We start from the raw sequence: 27,448 nt of genomic DNA on the forward strand, positions 1-27,448 counted from the left end.
TGGATGCAAAAAATATTCTAAGACTTATTTTGATGATTCACGTGTCATTACCCACATCGTCAGTCCTAAGAAAAAGGGGCACATCATAGTGTGAAAAGACCATCTTCATCCTCTCTTCCACTGAGGACCTCTTTACCTTCTCCAACTTCATCTAGCCTGTAAAGAGAGAAGAGAGCCTGCTTTTGAGACCACCAAGACCAGCAGCCAGTGGATGCTGCTAAATTACAAAATGACTAACCAAGGGCTGTTTGAGTCAAAATGGCTCAGAATCCATCCAGTCCAAGCCTCTTCTTTCACAGATGGCAAAACTGAGGCCACAAGAGATAAAAGGCTTTTTGCCTATCTATTATAATAAGGAGATTTAAAGTTCTTGTGTTAGCAAAACAGAAAACCATTCTCTAAATGTGTTTGTTTACCAGGAGGATCTCCAAGTATGACTTTGAAAAGTTACCTTGCTAGCCCTCAATTTCCCTACTTATTAATATTTACTTATTTATAGATATTGCAATATTGATGCAATTATTAAGTGAAAGGAAGTTCTTAATAACAGTTTACACAAAATCCTTTCATTTCTTTTCCATAAAAGCTATGTAACAGGACAGATATGTAAAATCACTTTCCAGAGACTCTTCAAACTGTTTTTTTCAAAAAGACAAAACAAAATCTGGTCCTGTGGCCTAATTTGGTAGAGGAATTAAATCTCAGGAATGAAACTGTTTATGGTTTTTTCATTTTCCGTGCTGCCAATGCTCCTTCAATGAACTCCGGTTTAACAATGACCTTTTGAAGTGAGTCACCCAGAGTTGAGCAAATAATGGGGAGAATGGCATATCACTCTCCTTCTTTTGTGTGTCATACTTCTGTTAATGCAAGCTGCTAATATATTTGCATATTGGACAAACACCACAGTGTTATCCAAGGCAGAGGTTAATGTAAGCTGAATCCCCACAACTGTTTTACCTCTAAGGCCATATCTCTCCAACTCTATATTTAATCGGAATGCAAGCCCAAGGCGTTCAACCACTGAATAGTATCTGATCATTTGCAACAGCTTGTCCAGTCATCACAGCAATCAGCCATGCAAGATGAATTACCTGGTGTGTTTCGGGAAACAATTGGCTTTCCCGAATTTCCCTGAAAAGACAAGGCCGTGTTAGAAGCAGAGTAGCTGTACTTATGTGAGCAAAATGCTGGGGAAGCACAGGGCAACCTTATGAAGAGCAGAGGTGGTCCGAAGGTGGAAACTTAGGAACTGGACTTGGCAGAGAAAGCCACTCCTTTCCCAGATCAGATGATTACTTCTTTTGGCCCCTCATTACTGCCCACCAATTACAAGATTGTCCCAACATTATAGACAACGGTTTTAAGTTCCTTATTTTTGGCCATGCAGCATGGCTTATGGGATCTTAGTTCCCCGACCAGGGTTTGAACCTGTGCACCCTGCATTGGAAGTTCAGAGTCTTAACCGCTGGATCATCAGGGAATTCCCTAAGCGGATTTATTCTTAAGTTACTTAAATTCAGTTACTCACTTGGGTTTTAAAACACCGCCTTAGGACATATACCCAGAATTTCCCAAACTATAACATGACTTTTTATGACGGTTAATGGCAAATGTCCACTAAGCTCCAAATTTCCTTTTGCAGGGTTCACTAGGGATGGGTGTAGAGACACATAAGTTTCACTATTTTTGCTCAAACAGGCTGAGATGATTATTGCTAGTCAGAGATCCTCACTTACTACCAGCTTCTATTAATGACTATAGAGAAATTTTTTCCCCCATTTTTCCAGGACCATTTTATGTGCCTGTACTTTGCATGAAAACAATAAACCCTGGTTCATGACTTCCTTATGCGTTGCTTTAAAACTTTTTTTTTTTTTGAAGATGGGGGAGGGAAGATAGAAGGTTGTGGACCAGCTGGAGAATCTAATGACAATCATGGACCCTACCCCCTGAAAAATACAGATGTGACCATTTCAAAGAGTTTACTGGTTCTCTCTGAGGTTCTCTCTGAGGTTCTCTCTCTGAGTCTTAGGTTAGGAAGTTTTACTTTAAGGTAACAAATACAAGACTAGGATGACTCATGGCTCTCTTCCTGAAGGCATTCCCAACCAGCAGAGTCCTCCACCCCGAGACAGTGATAAGACAGTACTTCCCACTTAAGGGAGTCAGGAGGATGAAATGAATTAGGAGATGTCAAAAATACAGCATCAGAAAACACACAAAGTAAGTGTCCAATAAACAAAGGTGCTCTCATTTTATGTTGTTTTTCTTTCTCAAAACATAAACTCTATCAGGAGGTGATGCTCAAAGCCTTTGGCATCTTAGGGAGAATGAGTTTACCTGCTATCCTCCTTGATAGATGAGGGTAATGATAGAAGTGGGACTCTAAGGAATGGGGTGGGGGAGAGCAGACAGGGGCAGGAAGCAAAATCCATCCACTCTCAGATCCTCCTGGAGTTTCCAAAGCTCTGAAAGGCTTCACCCCACCTGGTCCTGCCCTCCTTACCTCGAAGAAAAAATGCCAGAAGCAGTGCCAACAGCACGAATCCCAGGGAGGGAGCAATGATCATGAGCAGCTCATTGTTGCTGGTCATTCTCATCTGGTGAGACACAGGGAGGTGCATTAGCCACTCACTTCCCAACATCATCCTCCCTGTTTGCCATCACCAGCACGCCTGCCAGTGGTGTCCCCCTCTCCCTGCAGCCCACCACATTTTGCCCAACGCATCTCAACAACACAGCCAGCCTTACAAGTTAAACTTAAAAAAAAAATCTTGGAGTATCAGAAACATTTCACCCAGAGCCCCCCAATTTTCCTAACTCTTCAGCATCAGGCAGATTGCTGTGAGCTGTGCTCTCCACTGTCAAGTCACTTTGCTGGCCATCGCCTAAATCCTTTCAGTTCAACCTACCCTGTTCAGTTCTTCTCCTGGCTGACTTAGACTTCTAGAGGTAACCAGGTAAAAGAGAAAGTGGAACTCGATTTCAAATTTTCTGCAGCAGTGATTCCCAAAGTATAGCCAGTGGATCCCTCCATGAGATCAAAATGATTTTCAGGACACATTATTTGCTATTTTTACTGTCATTCTTTCATGAGACCTGCATTCCAGTTTCCCGGAGGTTGCGATTCTATGACCTGTGATGTGAAGGTGTCAAGGCTCTGATGATGTAACATGAAAGCAGACATGAGATCCTCTATCCCTTACTGAGCCAGACATTAATAAGACTTGCAAAAATGAAACAATGCCACTTTCCTCACTAATAGTTTTTTCATTCAGGAAAAAGTAGGTTATTTGTGTTTGTTTTCTTGGCCACACCACACAGCATGTGGGATCTTAGTTCCCCAACCAAGGATCAAACTTACACCCCCTGCATTGGAAGCACAGTGTCTTTATGCCTGGACCACCAGGGAAGTCCTGGGAAAAGTCCTTATTTTTCATAAAATATTATTTGCATTAACATATTTGTTATCCCTTTTAATGAATTCATGGTTTTTAATTTCTCAGTTCTAATTTTTAGGAATATAAAGGGGTCCTGACACCAAATAGTCTGAGAAGCACCACTCTATGGGCAGCATCCAGTTCCCTGGGGGCTACACCAGGTCCCATTGGTCAGGCCAGCCTGCATCCCTTCAACTGCCAGTCCCTTCTCTTACAAGGCAGTAAAGGCAGAGCAGTCACCTCTCTTTGAGGAGAGAGAAAGGGAAGAAGGAAGCAGGGGTGAGACCTTCACTTTTCCTTTATAGGCTGTTTATACTGCCTGAAGGATTCCCATGAAGCAGTTTGAGTCACTTTTGTGATAATAAAAATGAATGACAGATAAGCTCAGGAAATAAGAGGAATGCTGGAGACAGGTGTTGATGCTGTAGGATGTCCCTAATCCTGGGCCACCAGAGGGGCCACATAATGGTTTCAATGTTTATATATATATATTTCTTTTTTTTTTTTTCAAAGCATCTGTACATATAGAATTGATGGTATCAATGTCATTTCTGCCAAGAGTGTCTACAAATTCCTTCACTATTTCATAACAGTTGTAATGCATTTTGCCCTTGGATAGATATGCTTCCCCTAATCCATTTCTGCAAGCGTTTATTGTGGATTTTAAAACTCTAAGTCATATACTTCAAAATACTTCATGCAAGTTTTTACCTGTTCTGGTTTGATTTCATGTTGCACAAGAAATGATGTCTCAGGTGCTGAGGAGAAAGAGAAAATAATGCTTATATTTCCTGTGGGAGAATAAAATGCTACATCCTGAAACATTTTAGTTGATGTGCTTTTGATAAGTTGTGCTTTTATAAAGTTGATAATCTTTTAATCCTGGCTTTCCTTTTTTGCATAATTTATTTATCCATTTTTGTTTTGATATGTTTCTATCTAAAGTTCATCTGCTGTCTAATATTATCCCCCAGGAGCATCTCCATTTTATAGGTGGGTAGAGTGAGTCATTAAGCCACCAGGCAATCAAATCTAATTTTTCTTTAACCACCAGTGGTAAATTCAGGACTTTTATCCTGAAAGAAAAATTTTCGGTCTATTGGTTAACAAATTTTTATTAAGCATTTATAATAGGCCATGCACTATTCTAGCCGTACTGTCGACCTTCTCAATGGAATTTACAACTTAGTTGTTGTTTAGTTGCTAAGTCTTGTCTGGCTCTTTTGCGATCCTAGGGACTGCAGCCTGCTAGGCTCCTCTGTTCATGGGAATTCCCAGTCAAGAATACTGGAGTGGGTTGCCATTTCCTTCTCCAAGGCATCTTCCTGACCTAGGGATCGAACCCTTGTGTCCTGCATTGGCAGGTGGATTCTTTACCTTTGAGCCACCAGTAAAGGCTCTTTAGTAAGTCCCTTACAACTTAGTACAGACAGCCAAATTTAAACAAATACTGTGAATACCAGGAAAAGTAATTGTGCAAAACTCTGGGCAGAAATAGTATAAGATATCAGAGGAATATATCATAAGGATGGCTGACCTGTTCTCGAGGGTCACATTCTTGAGAATGTGAAATTTAAGCTGAGACATGGAATCATTTATTTTTAACATAGTTGAGTTCAACCAGGAAAAGAGAATCTACCAAGGGCTAAGCGTGGTGCTGGGCATTATAAGAATGCAGAGATGAATATGGCATGACCCCACCCGCATGAAATTTACAGCACATTAGAGAAGTGTTGTTGTTGTTCCGTAGCTAAGCCGTGTCCAATCTTTGTGACCCCATGGACTGCAGCACCCCAGGCGTCCCTGTCCTTCACTATCTCCTGGAAGAGATAAGTCTCAGATAACTCAAAGCTGAGTTAGTCTCAGAACTGAAATGAGTCTCAGTTAACTTGAAGCTTATTCCTCCTCGTGACACTGGGCCATTGCCTGACCCAGTGTCAGCAGATTGGGAAGAGCAGATGTGCAAGGCAGGGGGAGAAAGGTTAGGGGCTCAAACTTAGAGTCACTGATGGAAGGTACCCCAGGAACATGCAAACACTATTTGCATAATAAGCAGCTGACGGATTTGAATCAGAATCAAACTGGGGAAGAGGTTGGAGCTGGAGATCCTGCTCTGGGAGTCATCAGGACCTCAGAGTGTACAAGAAACCCAGGGCTGCTGTCCAGAAAGAGGAAGTCAGAGGAGGTGGAGGAGAAGGACTAGGAGGCAGGCAGAGAGCAGGAGTGAGAGCAGTCCCAGGGCGGGGAGAACGTCCGGGGGGACGCGAAGGCATCTGTGCAGGAAAAGCTTCCCAGAGAAGCAGAATGCAGAGCCGCACAGAGAGGAGGCCCGGATGTAACAAATATCCCGGCTAAGCATTCTTGAAATTGGTCACTGTTTCCCCCAAGCTTCCTTGCACTCAAGGCAAAAGGAGAAATGTGACAGATTTTGTAAGGTTTATAATTTGATACAAGAGAGCATGTTTCAAGGGAAAGTGACTAGTAGAATGCCTAGGAGCAGAAAACTTAGAGGGGGGAAGTTCAGCATGTTTTCATATCCTGTAATTTAGTTAATGCTGTTTTTCTCCTAGCTATTATTCCCTAGAGATAGAAATTGCAGGTAAATATTCGAAATTCCTACCCTGGTCTGACAGAATCCTGTTGTATTACAATCATTTGTGATGGGTAAGCCCCAAACTGAAACCATCAAAGAGAAAAGTCAGCCTGGGTTGGTTTTGTAGGAGCTAATCTGTATTTTAAACTGGAGTCTTCTCAAGGGAGACAAACACTGTTGAGTGATACCAAAGAGTACTTTCTCTTCTCTTTCTCCTTTTCTTCCCCCTTTTTCTTTTGAAAATGCCAGAAACCCGAATGGAAGCCCTCGTAGGACTGCAGCGTTATACACCAAAAAAGCAACAAGAAATACACGTGGATGGTTGGCTTTTCTTCCTCATGAACAGCAGCGATGCTAACGGCAGGGGTGGGAGTCAGGTGCAGACTACTGTTTCTTGTCTTCTGGGTTCTGCTGGCTTTATACTCTCAAGGCCCTGAATCCTGCCACGAGCCCATTCAGGTGAAGGCAGGGCCCTCCCAGAACTTGCCAGAAAAGTAATTCTGTCAGGGGGCAACTGTAGTAGGTGGAATATTGTCCCCACACCTCCCAAAATCTTGTTGAATCCTGCCCCAGACCACAGGTGCAAGGCCTTACACCAAGGCCTTAGAAGTAGAGCCCAGAACCAAGGTGACCTCTGAAATTGACTGAGCCCCTGTGTAACCATTGCCAAAAGTACCCCTGATCATCACTAACAAGCTTCCTGACTTCCAGTTAGGCAAAGAGGCACACTCCAGTAAGCACCCTTTAGTGCCCCAACCAATCACCTAACTCCAACCTTCCAGCAGGAATTTTCTTTGTCTCGAGGCTGTAAAAATCAGCTATTAACCCATGAAAATGGTCGGGTTGGCCCCCTATGCTTGCAGTGCCCACATTTCCAGATCTGGGGCATTTCAGAAGGGAGTGAGTTCATTCAGAACAAAGAGCAGAGATAACATGGTCCTGTGAGCGCAGTGGGCAGACCTCCTGACTGCCTCAACAATCGTGTGCAAGCAGAACCTCATCTTGCAACCTCATCTAGAAATAGGGTCTTTACAGATGTAATTAGTTAAGGATTTTCAGATGAAGTCATCCTAGATTTAGGAGCAGCCCTCAAAGATACCAATGGGTGGTATCTTTCTAGGAAGAGAAGAGGACACAGGGAGATACAAGCAGAGAAGGTCATGGACTATAGAAGCAGAGATGGGAGTGATGCTGCCATAAATCAAGGAATCCCTACAGCACCAGAAGCTGGAAGAGGCAATGAAATATTCTCCTCTAGAACCTGAATTCAGAGAAGACAGGGCTCTGCTGACACCTGGATTTCAGACTGCTGGCCTCCAGGACTGTGAGTGAATAAATTTCTATTGTTTTAAGCCACTTGGTTTGGGATACTATTACCACAGCCCTGGGAACCTGATGCAGGAATGAAAGGGAACTGACATAAAAGGATGAGAGAGCCTAAGAAGGAATCAGGAAATGGGTGCTGAGCACATGTAAGAAAACTAAATGGAATTGAAAGGCCTGGCATTTAAGCTCAAAAGAGCATTAATCTAATATCATATTATTACTAGCATTCCACTGAAAATTTAATCGTCAGGAACAACCCTGCAGGGAAGATGTTGTCACATATTGCCAGTGAAGAAACTGAGGTTCCAAGGGTTGAGCAATGTGACCAAGATCAGACAGGTAGAAGGTGGTGGGGCTGGAATTTGAACCTGTCAGATGGACACCAACATCTATGCTCTTAACAACCCTTATTACAGTGGAGTTCAAGCACAACTGTACCCTAGAAACCACATGTCACATTGAGCAAGAAGGAATGATCAGTATAATGATTTGCATTCAATCTAGAAAAGGGATGGTCCAGAACAGCGGTCTCCAGAGAGGGCTCAGTGCTCACCTGGACTGTGCAAGGCCATCCACTGGGAGTGAGGAAATTGAGAGCTCCTGTTTATATTTAATTAAATTGAATCCTTGCAACATTTATCCGAGAGGGATATATTTAAGCATGTACATGCTAGGTGGAGGTGTGATTGAACAAACTGTCAATAAATGTTTTACCGCTTGTAATACATTATTATTCTGGTCAAGAGGGAAAGAATGAGTTGCTTGGAGACTGTGGTAGGCAGAGTAACGACACCCAAAGAAATAATGTTCTAATCTTTGAAATTTTGGATATGTACACGGCAAAAGAGACTTTGCAATACAAGTAAGTGAAGGATCTTGAGATGGGAAGACTACCCTGGGTTAGCCAGCAGCCCCAGTGCAATCCCAAGTATCCTTATAAGAGGAAGGTCAAAATGCCAAAGTTGGGTTATGTGATGATGGGAAAAAAGGTCAGAGAGAAAGATTTGGAGGTGTTTTGTTGTTGACTTATAGATGGAGGAATGGGTCCAAAGCCAAACAAAGCAAGTGACATCTAAAAGCTGGAAAAGACAAGGAATTCGATTCTCCCCTAGAGAATTCAGAAGCAAAGTGGCCCAGTCGACATTTTGATTTTAGGTTCTGACCTCCAGAGCTGTAAATAACAATCTGTGCTGTTTTAAGCCACTCATGCTCACTCACTCAGTTGTGTCCAACTCTTTGCCACCCAGGGACGACGGCTCCTCCGTCCGTGGGACTACCATTCTGGTAAATTGTTATAATAGCAACAGAAAGCTAACACAGAGACACTGGCCTCGAAGATCTTCCTGGACAACAGTGGGTCTGCACAAGGGATGAAAGGAAAGTTACTTTTTCTTTACAAGTTCTTTGTACGCTTTGTACTTTGGCCACATATGTGTAGTATCTATCTTAAATTAGTAAAATTGTAATAACAACAACAAAAGAATCTTAAAAATTAACCATGCTTTTGCCAGGTAAAGGCACTCACCAATGCTTCTGATTAATATCTGATTTTCCTACAAGGTGCGAATGTATTTACACACAAAAAAACCCCCAAATTGGGACCCCTTGGCAGCTAGATTCTCACTATAAGTTAGTATGATTTTCTGGTTAAATTTTAGGCTATTGAGTTCTGGGTATGCATGGGTACTCTGATAAAATGGAATTTCTGTTAAAAAATCAGCCCTAGACCTCAGAGGACAGTGAGACTACCAATCAGCCTCCCTAACGCTTTACCACCACTAAATATTTCCCCCAGACTTCCTGGCTCTCTGACCTTGGGCAAGATATTTTCTCTCTCTAAGCCACAGTTTATTCATCTCAAAATGCTGCTATTTTGCCAACTGATTTTGTTATGTCCCATTTAACCTTTATATCTCTGGATGAATTTTTACAAAGTATTTGAATGACCTGAAAAAATTATTACATACTAATTTTTTTTAAGGATATAAAGCTATACTTAGTATAGGGAATGAATACATAAATACTCAAAATATATATACAAACACATAAATAGCTCTTGTTTCCCAAAGAAACCTAAAAAGAAATCCAAAAGGCTAACTATATCTGACTTTGAGTGGAAATATTGTAGGCAAATCAATTTTTTTATTAATACTTTAAATGATTTCTAAATTTTCTCAAATGTGAAAACTTTATAAAATGTTCTGTGTTGTTTAGTCGTTAAGTCGTGTCTGACTCTTTGTGACCCCATGGACTGTAGCCTGCCAGGCTCCTCTGTCCATGGGATTTCCCAGGCAAGAATACTGGAGTGGGTTGCCACTTCCTTCTCCAGGGGATCTTCCCAACCCAGGGATCGAACTCTTGTGTCCTGCATTGGCAGATGGATTCTCTACTACTGAGCTACCAGGGAAGCTCAAAATAGTCTGTGTATCTTGGGTCAATTACTAGAAACTCTGCAAAATGCCTCAGTTAAGGGAAAACTGTTGGGGTGTGTGTCATTTATCTGAAGCTGGACCACAGTGATATTCTAAGTGAAACTTTGAAGATAGCTGTTAGAAACTCATTTACCTGCAGCCAAAGAAGGGGTTTGTGGTGCTACTAGAAAAAAGGTACCTCTCAAGATCTGAGTACTAAGGAATATAAAGGTGAAATAGGATATACATATCAGTTGCTTTAACAGGTCAAATATGTTTTTTTTATAATAATGGGTGCCTATAAAAACTGGTGAAATCCAAGTAGAACTTGTAGTCAAGTTAATTGTATTGTCATAATGTAAATTTCTTCTTTTTGATAATTCACTGTAATGTAAGATCTTACCACTAGGGGAAGCTGGAGGAATGTATAGCTCTCTCTGTTCTGTTTTCTGCAAGTCTGTGGGAGTCCAAAATTATTTCAAAATAAGAAGTTTTTTAAAAAAAAATGACTTAAATACCAGCCATTTTATATAGCTCAATCTAATCTATGCATGATATGTAGTAGCCTGGCAGTAAAGACTTATTGAAAAAAAAATGTTGAATGAACTTTAAAGCACGATTTAAAAGAATATAGAGAGAATGACTATGAAAACAATTTGAAAAACTTTTTTTAAAAATTGCTGTTATACTACGTTGTTAAGGGAAAAAAAATGATCTGAGAGGACATAACACAAACTGTTACAGTAATTATCCCTTGATCTCAATCATTAGGGCGAGGACTGGGGGAAATATTTGAAAAACAAGAAACTTCCATTTTATAGTTTTAACTTTTTCTTTTACGAGAGCATGTATTTATTTCGTAACTTGAAAAATAAAGTTTAAGCTTAAACAGTATGGCATGAAAATATCCCTTCCCTTCAGAGGGCTTCTCATCTAGTAGGGTAGGGGGTGATGTTTAGTGCACACTCTGGAAAATGAACCTATGGAAATAAACTCACAGCTGCCCTTTCTAAGAAACTGTCCAGATCTACTATCTGGACAGTCTGGATTGAGTTACCTGCAAGGGATGGCCTAAGGGCCAGATTCCCCTGCCACCTGTTTTTGCACAGCCCCAGAGTCAAGAATCCTTTTTATATTTTTTAATGGTTGGGGGGGGGGGGGGAAACCAAAAGAAGAAGAACTCATAACGCATGAAAACTGCAGGCAATTTACATTTCACTGTCCATTGAGACAGTGCTGTGGAAGCCTGGAGGCGTCATTTGCACGTGTGTTGTCTCCAGCTGCTCCTGCAGTGCTAAGGCAGGGTTAAGCAGCTGAGGCAGAGAACAGCACGGGGGCTTGTAAGGCCTGAAGGTGTACTAGCTGGCCATTCACAGAAAGGTTTGCTGACTACTGGTAAGTGAATCTACCAGTGCAGAAACAACATCTGTGGAAGCAGGGAATGCCATGAGTTTTGAGCACAATTTTGAAAGCCTTCAGACCCTAAGATGATAAGAAGAGTTCCTTTGAAGGTGATTTTATGTCTGAGGGGGTAGACTAGACCCCACTCTCTTACTCAAATAAAATCATGTGCTTTGTGCAGTTCTGGAATGGCATTGAATTTTTAGGCTAGAAAATTTTTTAAGAATCCATTCTGAAAATTGCCCCTATTTCTAGTCTTTTAGCAGAAATGTGCTTCAAAATTCCTAGAACCTTCCTCTCAGAATCAGTTACTGAGCACCTTAGCAGGCCTAGCATAGGGATGAGCACTTCATGTAACTTATTTCATTTCGGTGCTTATGAAACCCATTTCACAGATGTGTAAACTGAGGCCGAACATTTAAACCACTCCACCCGAGGTAACACAGACAATAAAGGGAAATTTGAACCCAACTCCGAATGACTAAAAAAATCATGATGGTAACCACTCTGATAGAAAAGAATAAGGGCATATTAAAATTGTATTTGAAAACATGAACGCTCTAACCATTGAATTTCACACCAGAAAGTAACTGGCACTATCTTCTCCATGCATATATTATGTATGCTGACTTGTTACTGAATTCGTAGACACTGGGACTCATCTGTTTCTACTTTTAAAACAAATTTAACTATGAAATAAATCAGTTCCATGGTACAATCTTAACATACCCCTAGAATTTTAAAGGAGAAGGCAATGGCAACCCACTCCAGTACTCTTGCCTGGAAAATCCCATGGACGGAGGAGCCTGGTAGGCTACAGCCCATTGGGTCGCATCAGACACGACTGAGTGGCTTCACTTCACTTTTTCACTTCACTTTCATGCATTGGAGAAGGAAATGGCAACCCACTCCAGTGTTCTTGCCTGGAGAATCCCAGGGACGGGGGAGCCTGGTGGGCTGCCGTCTATGGGGTCGCACAGAGTCAGACACGACTGAAGTGACTTAACAGTAGCAGCAGCAGTAGAATTTTACAAGTGACAACCTCAAGACTTCAGAGAAGTGTCTTACCTTTCATAGGTAACAGTTGGCTTATGCTGCCACCTTGTGGATTAGTTGTGGTATGGCCTTAAAAATCCAAAGGACAGCACAAGGATCCCAAAGTCTGAATATTTTAGATTTGAAAGAAATTCAAAGTTATCTCCTCTGGTTCCCTTGTTTTAATCGAGAAAAATTTAAATCTAGAGAGACAGTGTCACTCACTCAAGGTTTCACAGTGATGAGTAACAATGAAAGTGAGTGACCAGAACCCATATTTTCTGACCTCACTTGGCAGCACAAGACAGATCTGGAATCTCAAAACACGTTTTGAAAATAGAAAGAGTCATCTACTGAATTCACATGCTCTCTTTAAATTTTGGAGACCTCTGAATAATCTACAAGTGTACTGTGAACTTCAATCAATCAAGAGAGCATCACCTATGTGAATCTGGCATTCCTTACCTCCAAGGGCAAAATTGGGTAGGATCTACTTAATTTTGAAAGGAAACAGAAAGCAAATTAAATATCGGTGCCCAAAGTGGCTCATAAAGGGGGAGAAACAATGACTTCGCATTTCACACGGATGAGGTAACAGAAGGACACCAGAGATTCTAGAACATCATTGTTTAAGAGTCACCCAGTTTCAAACTGTGCCTCCAACTTCCACTGCCTCCAAGGATGCCCCAGCAACACAAGCGTCCTCATCCTTATGAGAGCCCAGAGTCACCACCTCAGGCTACTGCTTTCACGTGCTGTTATCTGCATGTCTCGGTGAAACACAGATAAGACTTCATCCCTATTCCTTCCCCCCTGGACTCCTCTCTGTAGGGCAACGCCTATCCCTGCTCTGCCCCCACCAGCTGATCTTTATTGTGGGAGCGGGCAAGGTGCACATTTCACAGAGAACCCTCTGGATTATTAGCAACAACTGTAATAAGTGGATACCAGGTACCAAGTGCCTCCTTGATGCCCAGCACGGTGCCCGGTGTTTTTCCACGTTTGATCTCAGAGTGTTCTGTGCGACACCGTGGCTGTCCTCATCTCATAGCGGGAGTCATGGCCTCGAGAAGTCAGGCAACTGGCCCAACTGACAGAGCTAGCAAAGCAGAAAGCAAACTTCAGAGCCAGGATTTTCCACCTGCAGAGCCCAAGCTCTTTTAAAACTCCGGGTGCTGTGGCCCTCGGAATATACAGCAAGAGCTCACACACACTTGCTCTGAAAAGATCAGTGCTGGAGGGTGACTGACCACGCTGTTGCACGGCACAGTGGGAAGTGGCCCAGTTGGAATGGAACCCTAGCCCTCTGCTGTCTAGATGGGTGCAGTTTCTGGAAAGAGATTCTAAAAATTATTCTTATTGATATTGCTGCTGCCGCTGATACAGTAAGGGAAGTAGTTGAAAATACACAAAGCACTTTCACATTCATTTTCATATTTGGACCTCAAAATGAATCTATGAGGTAAGTAAACTTGGGAAGAATTATTGAAAGAGAAGGAAACTGAAGCCCAGAGAGGAAACTGAAGCCCAGAGAGGTCTCGTATTTTGCCCAAAGGGGCAAAGCTAGTGCCAAATGCTACTAAAGGTAGAACAATTGTGTCTGATTACAAATTCCACTTCCATTCTCCTCTTCTGCGTCTGGGTATCACAGGAGTTAAGATTCCACAAGTGTGGGGAGGTTCTCGCCAAGGGGCACTGGTACCTTTGTTCATCGATTTGTTCACAGTGGGAGAACGGATTCCTCACCTCTTCACAGAGCTCGCTGTGGTTTATCCACTGATCCCACCCTCCTGTGAAACCAGGAATGTCTCCAGTGCCTGACTTGGTGTCCGAGGGACAGTGTGGTCTGCAGTGATCACCCAGCTCACCTGGCTGACCGTGGGTGAGGACCCTCTTAGAGCCAGCCTCAAGTTCTAGTTTCAGTGGCTGGTATGTAATTTCATTTTCACTCTCTGATTGCCTTACCAGGGACATACCTCCCCTAGAGCTTGGTAACTTTGTTTCATCTTATTTGGTTGACCTTTCTGAAGGTGAACATGTTAGAATTACACGATTCAATTCCAACTTTATTAATGAAAGAAAAAACCATTTGTACGGTTGGTACAATGTAACACTATTGAGAGAAGCATCCTGAGAATCCACTTTTTGTCCTTTTCCCTTTATCCCCAGACTGCCGGCCTCCCGACTGATTCCAGCACAGGAAGAGCACTGGGCCTGAGAGAAAACAAATCGGCTAATGCCTCGCGAAAGATGTTGCCTTTGAAATCAGCTGCATCCAATTTCTTTCCTGCTAACCCCGGCATTTGTGAGTGAAAATGAGCTTCTTTCCCCTGTCTTCATTTGCTCCTTCTGCAGAACTTGGTGCCAATTCCTCCTACAAGTCGTTTATGCCCTTGATAAACTGAGGGCCCAGAGAGTGTCAAATTCTGACGGGGCTCAATTTTGGCTTCAAGGAAATAGTGCAGCGAAGGCGGGACAGCTCTGATTCAGGAGCCAGAAGAGAGTCCTACGTATGACCTACTTCATCTTCTATTTGATATTCTTTGTGCCTCTGTGCCTGTTTCCTTCCGTGCAGAATAAAGAGAGTCTACCACACTGGCAGTTCCTATATGCCCTCTGGGGCCAGGGTTGGGCTTCAGGTCCTTGGACTTACCCCGAGACCCTTAGAGGTCCTCATTCTGCAAATCTTTTGTTGTTCTGGCTTGCTTCGTCTGTAACTGAAGCATGATTGCCTTACAGTGTTGTGTTGGTTCTGCCTTACAACAGTGTGAACCAGTCACATTGTATATATTTATACATCTCCTCCCTTCTGAGTCTCCCTGCCCCTTTCCATCTCACCCCTCTAGTCATCACAGAGTCCCAGGCTGGCTCCCTGTGTTATATAGCAGCTTCCCACTAGTTATGTATTTTACACATTGTGGTATACACATGTCAATGCTACCTTCTCAGTTCATCCCACCCTCTCAGTCCCCCACTGTGTCTCTATGTCTGTGTCTCTATTCCTTCCCTGCAAATAGGTTCATCAATACTATTTTTCTAGATTCCACATGTATGCGTTGGTATACAATATTTGTTTTTCTCTTCCTGACTTACTTTACTCTGTCTTGGGCAGAGTAGGGCCATCTATGTTTTGAATAAGTTCCCTGTGGTTCCAGTCCATGGCCAGGCCTGGTGTAGATGGGCTGGATGATCCCAAAGTTCAAGGTCTTGATTCCCCAGTCTTCTCCTACCTCCCTGGGAGGTCAACGTGAGATCTGATTGTGCTTCCCCTTTCATTTATACCAACCTAGCTCCCTTGTCTCCTATCTCCACATTGAGACGCAAACCCTGCCTCTCCCATTTTTTTTTTTTTTTTGCTTCTCTTTCTCCTATACAAGGACAAGCCTTCTCCCTCACCCTGCCTCCTCTCTAAATATTCACCCTCCAACTCCTTGAAAGAACACCTAACATTTCTTCTCTGACAATTGCTCAGCATTGGACTTTAAGGTGTCCACCCACAAGCTTACCCTGTTTCCTTAATGGTCTTCCGGCCATAGTTCATGGTCACTGTTTAAACACCTCATCCTACTAACCAGCATTTAGGATTTCCTCACATTTACCTATACACTCCATAACCTTTGTCTCCTGGAGCCCTTCCTACCTTTGCTGGCTCTCTCTGCATCCTCAGCTGGCTTTTCTGCCTTCACTACATCCTCTCTCAAGGTACTCTTTCCTGTAAGGAGGTGAGTGTCTGCCTTCATCCTTCCATTCCCGTAGGGCATTCAGACAATGCCAAAGGATCTTCAGTTACCCCCTCTGCTAATGAGACAATAGAGTGAAGGGTTTAAGAGCTTAGTTTCAACAGCCAGGAGACCTGGGGTTCAAACTCTGGCAAATGTCTTAACCTCTCCACACCTCAATTTCTTCTCCTTTATACCGAATGTAACAGTACAATCTTCCTAACACACCTGGACAATGCCTGACTATGAGATAATGTACTGATGGCATCAAGCCCAGCCTTTTCCTAAAAGCACTCAGCAACTGTCATTTGTTATCAATGACTTCCAAAATTATTATCGGCAATCCTGAACTCTCCCCTATGAGATGATATGTATGAAAGCTTTGGTATAGTGGCAAGCCCCTATTCAGCACTTACACTGTATCATCACAGTAATGATATTTGACCAGAGGGAGGTGCCAGTCATCAGACACCAATCCCCACCAAGGCATCTGTAGGTTGCCCAGCCCCATATTTCCAACTTCCTGTTAGACATCTTCCAGGGACATTTCAAACTCAAGACCACTGAAATGATTCTCACTCTTCCTCCTGGGGCTCCTTCACTGGTGAACACATCACATCAGCTAATCTCCCAAGTACAGAGCATCAGTCATCCTCTCTTACTCCAGCCACTGAGTCTCCTCAATTCCAAGTCCTAAACGGCTCCGACTGTCCTCTGCTGCTACCGCTGTGATCATTCTAGTCGAGACACTCTTTCCTGTCTGAATTATAGCAGGAGCCTCCTGGGGAGCCTCTCTGCCTCCAGGTTTACTCCCCTCCTGTACATCTAAAACTTTCTACAGAGCAAGTTTTCCCCAAACAGAGCTGAAAATGCCATTCTCTACTCCAAACACATGAATGGTTCCTTGGAACCCTGGAATGAAGTCAGAATTCTTCAGCCCATTAATCAGTCCTTTAAGAATCTAGGCTATTCCTAGCTTCCTATCTCTGTTAGATTAAACTAGACTCTTAAATAATCAGAGATTCCATGCTCCTATAAGTCCCCCTATCTCTGCTCAGGCTGTTCTCCCTGCCTGTTCACTCTGCTCAATGAAATGTTCTCATCCATGAAGAACCAATTCAAGGATCTTTGAGAGAAATCATCCTGGCCCTCTTTTCCCAGTTAGAATCCTTCTCTCCCTTCTTTGGGTCCCCAGGGCACCTCTTCATACTTCTATCCCCAAACAAAGCCCACTGGATGGTGGCTCGCTCCACATAAGCTTGTCTCTCCCACTCCTTTAAGGACAGAAGTCAAGACTTCATCATTTTGATCCTGGTAAGCCATGTTTAATGAATGACAGATTTGAAAGGTCTTTACCAAGTATCATGCTACATATTTCTATGTATCCAAATGGAGTGCCAAGATAAAGATATAAAATCTCATCTCCAACCACTTTTCCCTCTGAGAATCCTTTGATTTGCTGGAAAGGCCAGCTTACTCTGGACTGTGAAGCTTGAGCTGGTTTATTAAACAGAAAGATACAGTAAGAGAACAAATGATCCTAAAAGTCCCCCATCCTCACTACCCCACCATCCAACTCTGGGACCAAAAAAAAAGTTACTGTAAAAATCTCAAAGAAAGGAAAATGTGACGATTACCAGAGGAGGGTTTGCTTTTTTCCCCAGTTTTCCTGGGTTCACAGAGAAGTCCTCATACATATTTGGGTGCTTGAAATTTGAAATGATTTTACTGCTTAGACTTCATGCTGTTCGTGAGCATAATGATTTACCTTAGGGCTAAGAAAAAGTGAATCGGTGGTAAAGAATCCTCCTGTTACCTACTAAGATAACAGTTACCTTTTGCATGCTTACTAGTTAGCCAGACACTCATCTAAATTTTTATATGCATGAGGTTACACAACAGAGGCCAGAGAACCCCAGGGAAGAGTAGCGCAGCTGATAATCAAGCCCAGGCAGTCCCCTCTAGCAACTCCAAAGCTGTGAATTAATTTTAGGGTATTCTCTGCCCTTGCTGCTGTTGCTGTGGCTATTAGTCTCTAAACTGTGTCTGACTCTTCGCGACCTCATGGACCATAACCCACCAGGCTTCTCTGTCTGTGGGATTTCCAGACAAGAATATTGAAGTGGGTTGCCATTTCCTTCTCCAGGGGAATCTTCTCGACCCAGGAATCAAACCCACATCTCCTGCTTGGCAGGTGGATTCTTTACCACTGAGAGACCCGAGGAGCCCTTTTTCTGCCCCTGGACCCTAGTATTAATAAACACCTAAAGAAGTCAGGCAGGAGGAAGAATGGACAAATGAACAAAAGAACACTCCTTCCACTATACAGAGCCACGGGGCCAAGTGAGTCCACCCTCTGGGGCTTCAAGAAAGATGAGTGTGTTTGGAAATAGGATGAGATAGCAGAGCTCCACCCAGCCTAGAATGGACAGGCGCGTATTCTAGAGATGATCTACCATGGAGAACTGAACCAATGAAGTGCGGTCAGTGGTCTCTCCCACTCTGTAAAATCCATAGGAAGGAACAAGCCACAAACACAGTCTTGACACCAGTTTGTCCCAGGAGGGCTTCATGGCTCCCAGGACCCAAAAGTCGTCTTCAGTCATCAGACTCCATGACACTCTGTTCAGAGTTCCCCCTCAACCTAAGGGGCAAGGGAAGAAGAAGAGAGAGCCACACTCACGTACCCTTGGATGTGAGCAAGGCAGTGCTGCGGTGAGAAGTCGCCTCAGTGCTTCTCTGAGAGGTCCTGGGGAGCAGGACAGTCTCTGGTTCTGGAAGAGACAAAAAGTCTGATGAAAGGGAGCTAAAAGTTGGTGCTTGTGCCAAGAAATTTTTATAGTTGTTTTTGTAGTTTTCTATGTTTATTTTAGGCAAGTACAAAGACAACTATAAAAATGGCCCCCAATCCCTATGTATATTTTGAGGCTTTCCTGCTGGCTCAGATGCAAAGAATCTGCCTACAATGCAGGAGACCTGGGTCAGAAATATCCCCTAGAGAAGGGACATATTGGCTACCCACTCCAGTATTCTTGCCTGGAGAATTCCATAGACAGAGAAGCCTGGTGGACTACAGTCTATGGGGTTGCAAGGAGTCAAACATGACGGAGCGACTAACATATATTTCGAGGTTTTTTTTCAAGGATTGTAAGTAATTTTTAGAATCTAGAGGAACTGTAAGTGTTGTATTTGAAGATGATTATTTTAAGGACTAAAGGAATAAAACATACAAATTTGCTTAGGGTTCATGGACCTTAGGTTAGTACTCACAGTGTAATGGAATTAGCCAATTCATTACTGTAAAGTTGTTTAAATTAATCCAGGCCTTACTGAGGCAGTTGAAATGCCTAAGCCTTCGAGCTGTCTCATGATTGTTTTCTAATATCTTTACCTCAGAATTAAGAGTTTGAAATGTGGTGAGAGCTTTGACAAGGGCCTATAATTAATGGAGCTAGTAACTCAGTGAGAGTTCCAAGGTGTAGGATCAAGAAGGATTCAGGAGAGAGGGTGGGAGGGAGGAAGAGAAAGGGAGAAAGAGGGGAGGAGGGGATGGAAGAGAGAAAGAAAGGAAGGAAGGAAGTTCACCATCAAGGGATATTTTAAGGCATCTGGAGGTCTTTCAGAGAGTTGAGCCCTGGCAGGATGGAACTGGTGTCTGACCCAGGGTAACATTTCCTGATTCTTTACTAAGTATCTGCAAGATTCCTAGGAGGTCAAGTTGAGAACTAAAAATGCTGATTTTTCAAAAACACAAGGGAAAAAAATAGGAACAAAAAAGGAAACCATAAGACAATGAAAAGGAACAATTTAATGAAACCACACACCCCCACACACTCACGCACACACAGAGTTATGGGATGAATTCCCACCTCCACGTCACTCCCACCCCTGCTTGTAAATTCATATTTAAAGCCCTAATCTCCAGTAACTCAGAACATGACTGTATTTGGAGATAGAGCCTTTAAACAAGTAAAAGTGATACCATATGGATGGGCCTACCCAAATATGACTGATGTTCTCACATAAAGAGGAGATCAGAACACAGATACACAAAGGAGAAAGAGGATGTGAGTACAAAGCAAGAAGACAGACATCAAGGAGAAAGGCCTCGAAAGAGACCAACCCTGCAGACCCCTTAGTCTCAGACTTCTTTGCCTCCAGAATTGTGAGAAGTAAACTTTTGTTGTTTAAACTGTCCAGTCTGTGGTGCCCAACCCTGACAAACTCACATACACACACACACACACACACACACACACTCAGAGGCTCTAGAACAAGTTGCTGAGCTGCCCCATTCAGTAGGAGAGCCCTCTGCCAAGGGATCCAGGGTACACCTCAGCAGCGGAAGGGAAAGGATGGCCAGGTGAGCCAGCTACCTGCCGTGAGGATGGGCCCCTCGGTGGAAGGCGCCAGGGTCAGCAGTGTCGTGTCCTCCTCGGGAAGGGAGCCCAGCGTTGTCAGGGGGCACACGGAGGCCGTGGTTGTGAGCACAGCTGTGGTTCTCATCTGAGGTGGTGGTGTGGATGTGAGCTCAGAGGCGGTCACGACTGCTGTTGGCAGCACAACTGTGGATGCTGTCACGGCAGCGGTGGTGTCGGTGGTGGTGGTTGGGCGGCGGGTGGTTGTTGAGCGCGTGGTTGTGGGGGCTATAACCAACAGAAGATGTGTCTGGTACCAAGAGGAGACGGAGGAAGCGGGAAGCACCACAGATACTGCTGGTATCCATCCCTTTGCCTATATTTCTACAGCCTCACCTGGTCCATGAGCCTGGGCCATCAAAACGCCTGTGAAAACTGGGATTCTAAACTCAAAACCTTGGCCTTTCCAACCTATTTTTCACACCCTGGCTAGAGTAATCTTTGACAATGACAAACCTAATTATGTCAGTCCCCAACTTAAAACTTTGTTTTAACTGAGTTCTCCTTGCCCTTCTGGTGAAGATCCAATCCCTAACCCCACCCACAGGGCCCCACTTGATCTGGATCTTTCTTTTCAACCCCATGCCTCCACTCTATTCTTCTCACAGTCCCTTGCCCATGGGCCTTTCTTCAGTTCTTCAACTATATTATTGACCTTCCCTCTGGAGGAACTTTGTACCAACTGCTTCCTAGCCCCTCTCTTCCTTAGACTGACTCCTCCTTAAACCACATGTCTCAGCTAAAAGGTCACTTCTGCAAAGAGGTCATCCACAGTCTACAATAACAATGTTTTCTGCACACTCATACTTGACCACAGATTTTGTAGCATTTCCTAAAGATACATTTATTTGTTGATTGTTATATAATGTCTGCTTCTCCTAGTACTTTGTAATCTCCACAAGTGAAAAGCAGGAATTTATGTTGTTCTCTGCTACAAATCTATTACCTATCATGGTATTAGTAGATGTTCCTAGTAGATCTACAGTAGATCTACCTAGTAGATATTGCAAAAATGTGGCATGAATGATTGCATCAAAAGGAAACCCAAGCCTAACATTTCAGTCAAGCAAGATGAAAAGCTCCAGAAATTTGCTGCACACATTGTGCCCAAGTTAACAATTGTTTATTGTACACTTGAAAATGTGTGAAGGGAATAGACCTAATTCTAAGTGTTCTTTCCACAATAAAAAAAAAAATCAAGACCTAAAACAAACAATTTCAAAGAGTGTAAAGATTGATTCATGCCAAAACTGCTCACCCCCTAAACATCTGAATTTGGGTTCATTAGCAACAGATATTCTATACATACCACCCTTTCTTAAATATGCCAAATTTCCATTAACCCTAATGGACCAGAAAGACATCATTAGTTTCAAGTGAGCTGAGAAATGATTTCATAGAATATTGAGGTCAACCAGTATTTTTTTTTTTATTTTTTTTCAACCAGTATTTTATAAAATAATATTAATAGCTGGTTATATCAGGTTTGGAAAGTAAAGACTTGGATTGGCATCATTTATCTTCAACAAATCCAAATAATACCTTCTATCTCACAAAGTTGCTTTAGGAGAAAAATACACTAATGCTTATCAAAGTTCTCTAACTAGAAGCATCCATATCAGTTCTTCTCAAATTTTAGAACCCATGAGAGTCACCTGAGAAGCTTCTTATGTATATGGCTAGTGAGAACTTGCCTTCCGAGATGCCAGTCCAATTAAGAACAGAGCCCAAGAATCCTTGGTCCTTGGTGCAGGCTGAGCACAGAGCTGACTTTGAGAGGCTCCATTCCAGACTAGCAGGAATGGTGATTATTGTTTACATAATTCAACCATAGACCCTGCATGCATGCATGCAGCTCAAATCTTTAGGAGTTCTGCCATATTTCAAATTTTATCAAAAGCAGCTGATAGTAGCAGAAGGAAAGACCACCTGAAAACTGCTTTTTATGATTGTCTCCAAATCTCCTGCCCTTTTCCTTCACTGGAAGTAGCCCACCATTGGTTTATGGATGAAGCTAATGCATGAACAAAACATTTTATTTTGTTCACCCAGTGTTTTTAAAAATTTTGTAATCTTTGCCAACATGCAAAAATCAATACAGTTCACATAAAAACTGACAGATCTGAAAGCCCTTGGCCCAAATTTCTTCAGTTCCCTAGATAAGAAGCAGCTGCCCTCTTCAGATTGACTTTGAATTTCACTGGTTCTTTTCCCTACCCCCTACTCCTCACCCTCCACCCGTTCATTCATTTCTCTGGGTTCCTCAGCTCCCACAGGCAATTGCTCCAGACTGTGGCTCCTCTAATCACAAACACGTCTCAGGTTTAATCAGTCCACTCATTGCTTAAGCAGCTTCAGTCTCTCTGCCACCACCCTCTGACTCCATGACCCATGAACACGAACTTCTCCACCCACAGACACAGCCCCATGTGCTCACCTCTCCGCAGATCCAGGCGGATGTTCATCTTCACATCATTGAACCAGCCAGGCACCTCTATGCGGCAGCAGTACACACTCTGGTCACCTTCGCTGGTGTTGATGATGGTCAAGGAGACATCCCCTCTTTGGATAATCCCATGAAGTTGGTATTTTGACGACTTTCTCGCGATCACCTTTGTCCCATCGGTGTAGAGAAGCTCGTCATTGCATTTGGAGTTGGGACACTCGCCTTTGCCCCAACACATACTATTACCATTCGGAGACCAGGATGAGTATGTACAGGGCAGAGTCACTGACTGACCCAAAAATCCTCTGATGACAGTCTGTGATGCTGCTGGAGCTGTGAGGAAAGATGAGAAAATCAAGCTGTGAGGTATTGAAATCTCTTAAATATGCTCCACAGGGATCATGCATGCAGATGCTTCCAGGAAGATGAAGAGGGTTGTACTGTATATGTTTCTTTAGCCCAAATTCTGGCCTGTCCTTTGCTGCTACCAAACTCCAAACTTCACACTCTGCTATCCCTCAAGTGGAAACAGCTGACTACCCGAGTCTGAACCCATCTCTGCTGCAGATTTGCTGATTAATTTGCTAATTTGTGGATTTGCTGATCTTGAGTACCATTCAATAAAACAAATTCTCCAGTGGAAAATTCTGACCCTTTAATCTAACTGCCCTAACTCATATAAACAGGTGTAAGTAGCACTCTAGCCAGTGTATGTCAATAGGCAGTGATTGTGTACTACTGACATGAATGCCTCAGATGGGTCTCCCTTTGTCTTCTACCCCAGAGTGTACTATGGCAGAGTGTACTTAGTTCAGTCACTAAGTTGTGTTCGACTCTTTGTGACTTCGTGGACTGCAGCACACCAGGCTTCCCTGTCCTTCACTATCTCCTGGAATTTGCTTGGAAATTAATTGCTCTAGACCATTTGTTTGTTGTTAGAGAGTATGAAATTAGGTGGAAGTTTGTGGATTTTTTTTAAGTTAGAACTTGAGAGGAATCATAGGAATTCTTTAGAATGGCAGCTGTGACTTAAAGATGCTGGAAGATTATGTTAGCTATATGCAATGGAATATATCACCATTTTAAAAATGCAGTATCTGTGTTTCCCAACCTCAACTGATCATCAGCATGGCCTGGGGAGCTTGTTAAAAATACCTGTTATCTTGCCCAACCCTGAGTCAGAGTCTCAAGACTGAGGCCCATGGCAATGTATACAACCAAGGTCACTGAACACTCGCTCTGTGCCTTCTCTAAGATAACTTCCATCTCTGAGAATCTACGAAACTTTTCCACTGCTGCAAATATTTAGCCCTCTGGTTTAACTGAGCATCAGTGATTGTTCCCAATCAAACCAAGCTATTGAAGGGACAGCCAGGCAGGCCATAGCTCCAGATCATTAGGACGACATCACGCTCCTTCTTGGGTACCTAGATCTCTGTTCATTGTTTTCTTCAAGGTGCCCTCTTATGACTCTCCATTCACTACCTCTGTTAACCCCGACGGCTAAATTGTGTACGACATGGCCAGCAGCAGTGTGTTCCTCCCTGGCATAGCAGTCAGCAGCTTCCAGCTGTCCTTATCTAAGAGAAGATGAGCATGAGTCCTAACAATTGCCCAGGGAGTAAGTCAAACGATGTGCACGCTGGGTTTTCCAAAGTTTGCTCTCAGGATGAAAGGTCCTTGTAAATTCAGACTTGCCTGGGACCTTCTCTTAACCTGCCGTCTCTTTTCCTTGCTGCAGTGGAGATAGTCCACACATTGTACATGCTATAGAAGCCCATTTTGCCCCACCCCATGGAGCTGGGGGGTGGGGGTGGGCTGGGTGGGGGGCGGGGTGGGGAATAATTGTCATCATCCTCAACTGTCATAGCAGCACAGAACATGTGCACCAAAAACCAATAATTTCTAAAATATGAGCTTGTTCTCAGAACTAGTTGGTACATTAATTTGAAAAATAAGTGACAGAATTATTTCCACTGGAGATTCAACAGTTTATTTTCCCAACTATCACAGTACAGAAGGAGGCACCCCATATTCACCAAGGAAAGCCTCTTCTAGATAGAAACAAACTGGCAAAGGACAAAACAGACAGTTCATAGATAGATAAGGAAATACGAGTGGCCAGTAAATTTCCCTTATCAGACTGGCAAAAATTTAGAAGAGTGATAATAACAAGTGTTGCCCAGTCAGGGGTCAAGCAAATGACTGAAGTAACCTGTAATGAAATGGGATGTGAATTGGTACAGCCACACTCGGGTAATTTTGCAGTTTTGGTTAACACTAGCATGGAACTAAGCCTGAAACATTGCATGGTGTGTTTTCCGTTGCAGAAAAGCACACAGGGACAAGGAAGCCAATTTGAAAATGTTTACTGCCAGGTCATATGTGTGGGATGGAATCAACATGTGTATATGGGTAGCGGCTAACCTACGGCACAATCCTTCCATTGAACTGCACATACAAGACTAATAGAATGAGACAGATTTATAACTAATGGTGTGAAAACTCCAAGGCTTATTAATGCATGAAAAGTGGAAATTTCAAAATGACATTTAAAATACAAAACCATTAAAAAGACAGTTTGCAGGATTTGCAGGCACAGACATATGAAAGTAAATGGATAGAAAAGTGGCTGACGGGACACACATCCAACTCACTGAGTCAGCATCTCCTTGATCAGAGACTGGGGTTGAGGGTAGTAGTGTCAAAGGGGATATTAGCTTTATAACAATTTAATTGTTTCACCAAGGGTATTTCTGTATTACTTATTTGTTAAAAATTAATGTTAAAAAAAGGAAGCAGGCGTGGCAGAAACACACCCATTATGCTTACAATGAAAACCTCATTCTGCCAGTTACTGCTTTTTTGTTCTCTGGAGGAAAGCCACAATAATCCTGATCTCATTATCTTCATGCGGCAAAGGGGAGAGAACATGCTCGCCTCAGAAATAGTCCTCAGGTCCACACGAGGTGGAGCATTAAATGCCACATGAAACAAATAAGCATTAAGACAAATCACCAAGCGTATCAGAATGTAGAAATAGGAAAGAGACTGTTCTTTCCAGCTGCAAAATTATCCTGGAACAAAGAAATTAAATCAATCTCTCTTTTCAGCAATTACCCAGAATGGTGGGTACAACCTAGGTTCTGGCACCAGCCGGGTTCCTTCTCCAGCTGGTGACCTTATCCAAGGTGTTTCCCAATCTGGGTCTCAATCGCATCATTGACAGAGTAAAGGGTTTGATTTGGCATCTCTGAAGAGGGATTCAGCGCTGATCCTTAATGAGTCCGAGTAGTCAGTGTCTTCTAAAGGGTCATTTTAGAAAAGGCACAAATTGAAAAAACAAAAGAAATCATCCACCAGGCACTGTCTTCTTCAAGTAGGGTTGGAGAAGCTCACTCACTCAGTGTCCAACCAGTGGCTGGAAAGGTGACCAGCAACCATCACCAAAGCCTCCACACTGCCAGTCCACAGGACAAGATAAGACCAGGCAAAAACAATGATAAAGTGACAGGAACTGCTTTCATTGCATTAACTCCCATAACGTATCTGGAGAGAGAGGTGGTTAAATGAACAACTACTACAGGGCAATAAGTGCTCTAATGGGGAGACTTCAGAGAGGACAGGAACTCATAGCAGACTCACTTAAACCAGTTTGGAGGCTACCGGTGGTCAGAAAAAGCCTGATTTAGCTGGAGACCTGAGAATGCATGGAGTTATAGAGGAAAATAATAAGCAAAGAGCAGTAGGACAAAGGTTTGTTTTCTTGAAATACAGGTGTTTTCTCATGAAGCACATCTGAAAGATTCATGTGCAGAAACTAGGAACTGTTTAAACTGCAAGGGACATTAGATGTTGTCTAGTCCTAGAGTCATAGATTGTTAAAACTGGTATTATCCAGGTCCCTCCTTTCTTACATGAAAGGGCCATAGTCTTCAGTGTCAAAGGATAATAACCAAGATGTGACTTCAGCTCAGCCCACAGCATCCCGTCCTATAACTCAGGATGTGAGGGTCTGTACCAATCCACACTGAGTGTGTACATTTGCATCATCCAAAACCTGGAGACCATGTGTGGAAAATATAAGTTTTATCTGGACATCTGAACCCCTGCAAAATAAAATAAACCAAGAAGCAAATAAAAAATCCTAAAAATAAAGATAAAATAAGATTTATAATAATACCTCTTAGCAGAACAAATTCCCCTGGCGTTTACTGTGCTAGTAACACCTGGAAAGGACGTTTCTTTTCCCCATGTTATCCCATCCCTTATCTATATTTCTTCTTAAATTGCCATTTCTGGTATTAACATAAATATCCCCACCCTAAAATATCCAAAGATCTCAAGATAAACCCTGTGTCACAGATAGGGAGAGAGACCTTCCAAAAAGAGAAGCTGAGTGGATGCAGGAATGCAATGGATTTCTGTTTTATAGATCAGCCATCGGAATCCATCACAGGGTGCCAAGTCCTCAGGGACTTTTGGATGGAAGGACTGAGAACACTTACTCAGACAAAGCCGCCCAAGTTCAATCATCAGCCAGAGAATCAGAGGCCCTTTGGACATTTTGGCTGTTTGCAGATGTCAGGAGTCTGTCTGTCTGTCCGAATTCCATTTCTTATACTCCAGTTAATGCTGACAGGGTGGGACCTCTTA

The 27,448-nt window shown here is 42.9% G+C and overlaps 1 protein-coding gene across 1 annotated transcript; it reads right to left on the bottom strand.

Moving 5' to 3' along the window:
- On the bottom strand, positions 1–27,448 carry LOC133062601 (T-cell immunoglobulin and mucin domain-containing protein 4-like). The gene is made up of 8 exons (XM_061151821.1): positions 27,301–27,448; positions 22,784–23,125; positions 20,305–20,574; positions 18,616–18,702; positions 4,155–4,201; positions 2,510–2,603; positions 1,095–1,134; positions 1–156 (listed from the first exon to the last, which is right to left on the bottom strand). The coding sequence occupies exons 1-8, from the start codon at positions 27,356–27,358 to the stop codon at positions 84–86; spliced, it is 1,011 nt and encodes a 336-aa protein (XP_061007804.1). The 5' UTR covers positions 27,359–27,448; the 3' UTR covers positions 1–83.

The sequence above is a fragment of the Dama dama genome, chromosome 9 (genome assembly GCF_033118175.1).
Source record: "Dama dama isolate Ldn47 chromosome 9, ASM3311817v1, whole genome shotgun sequence".
NCBI classification, from domain to species: Eukaryota; Metazoa; Chordata; class Mammalia; order Artiodactyla; family Cervidae; genus Dama; species Dama dama.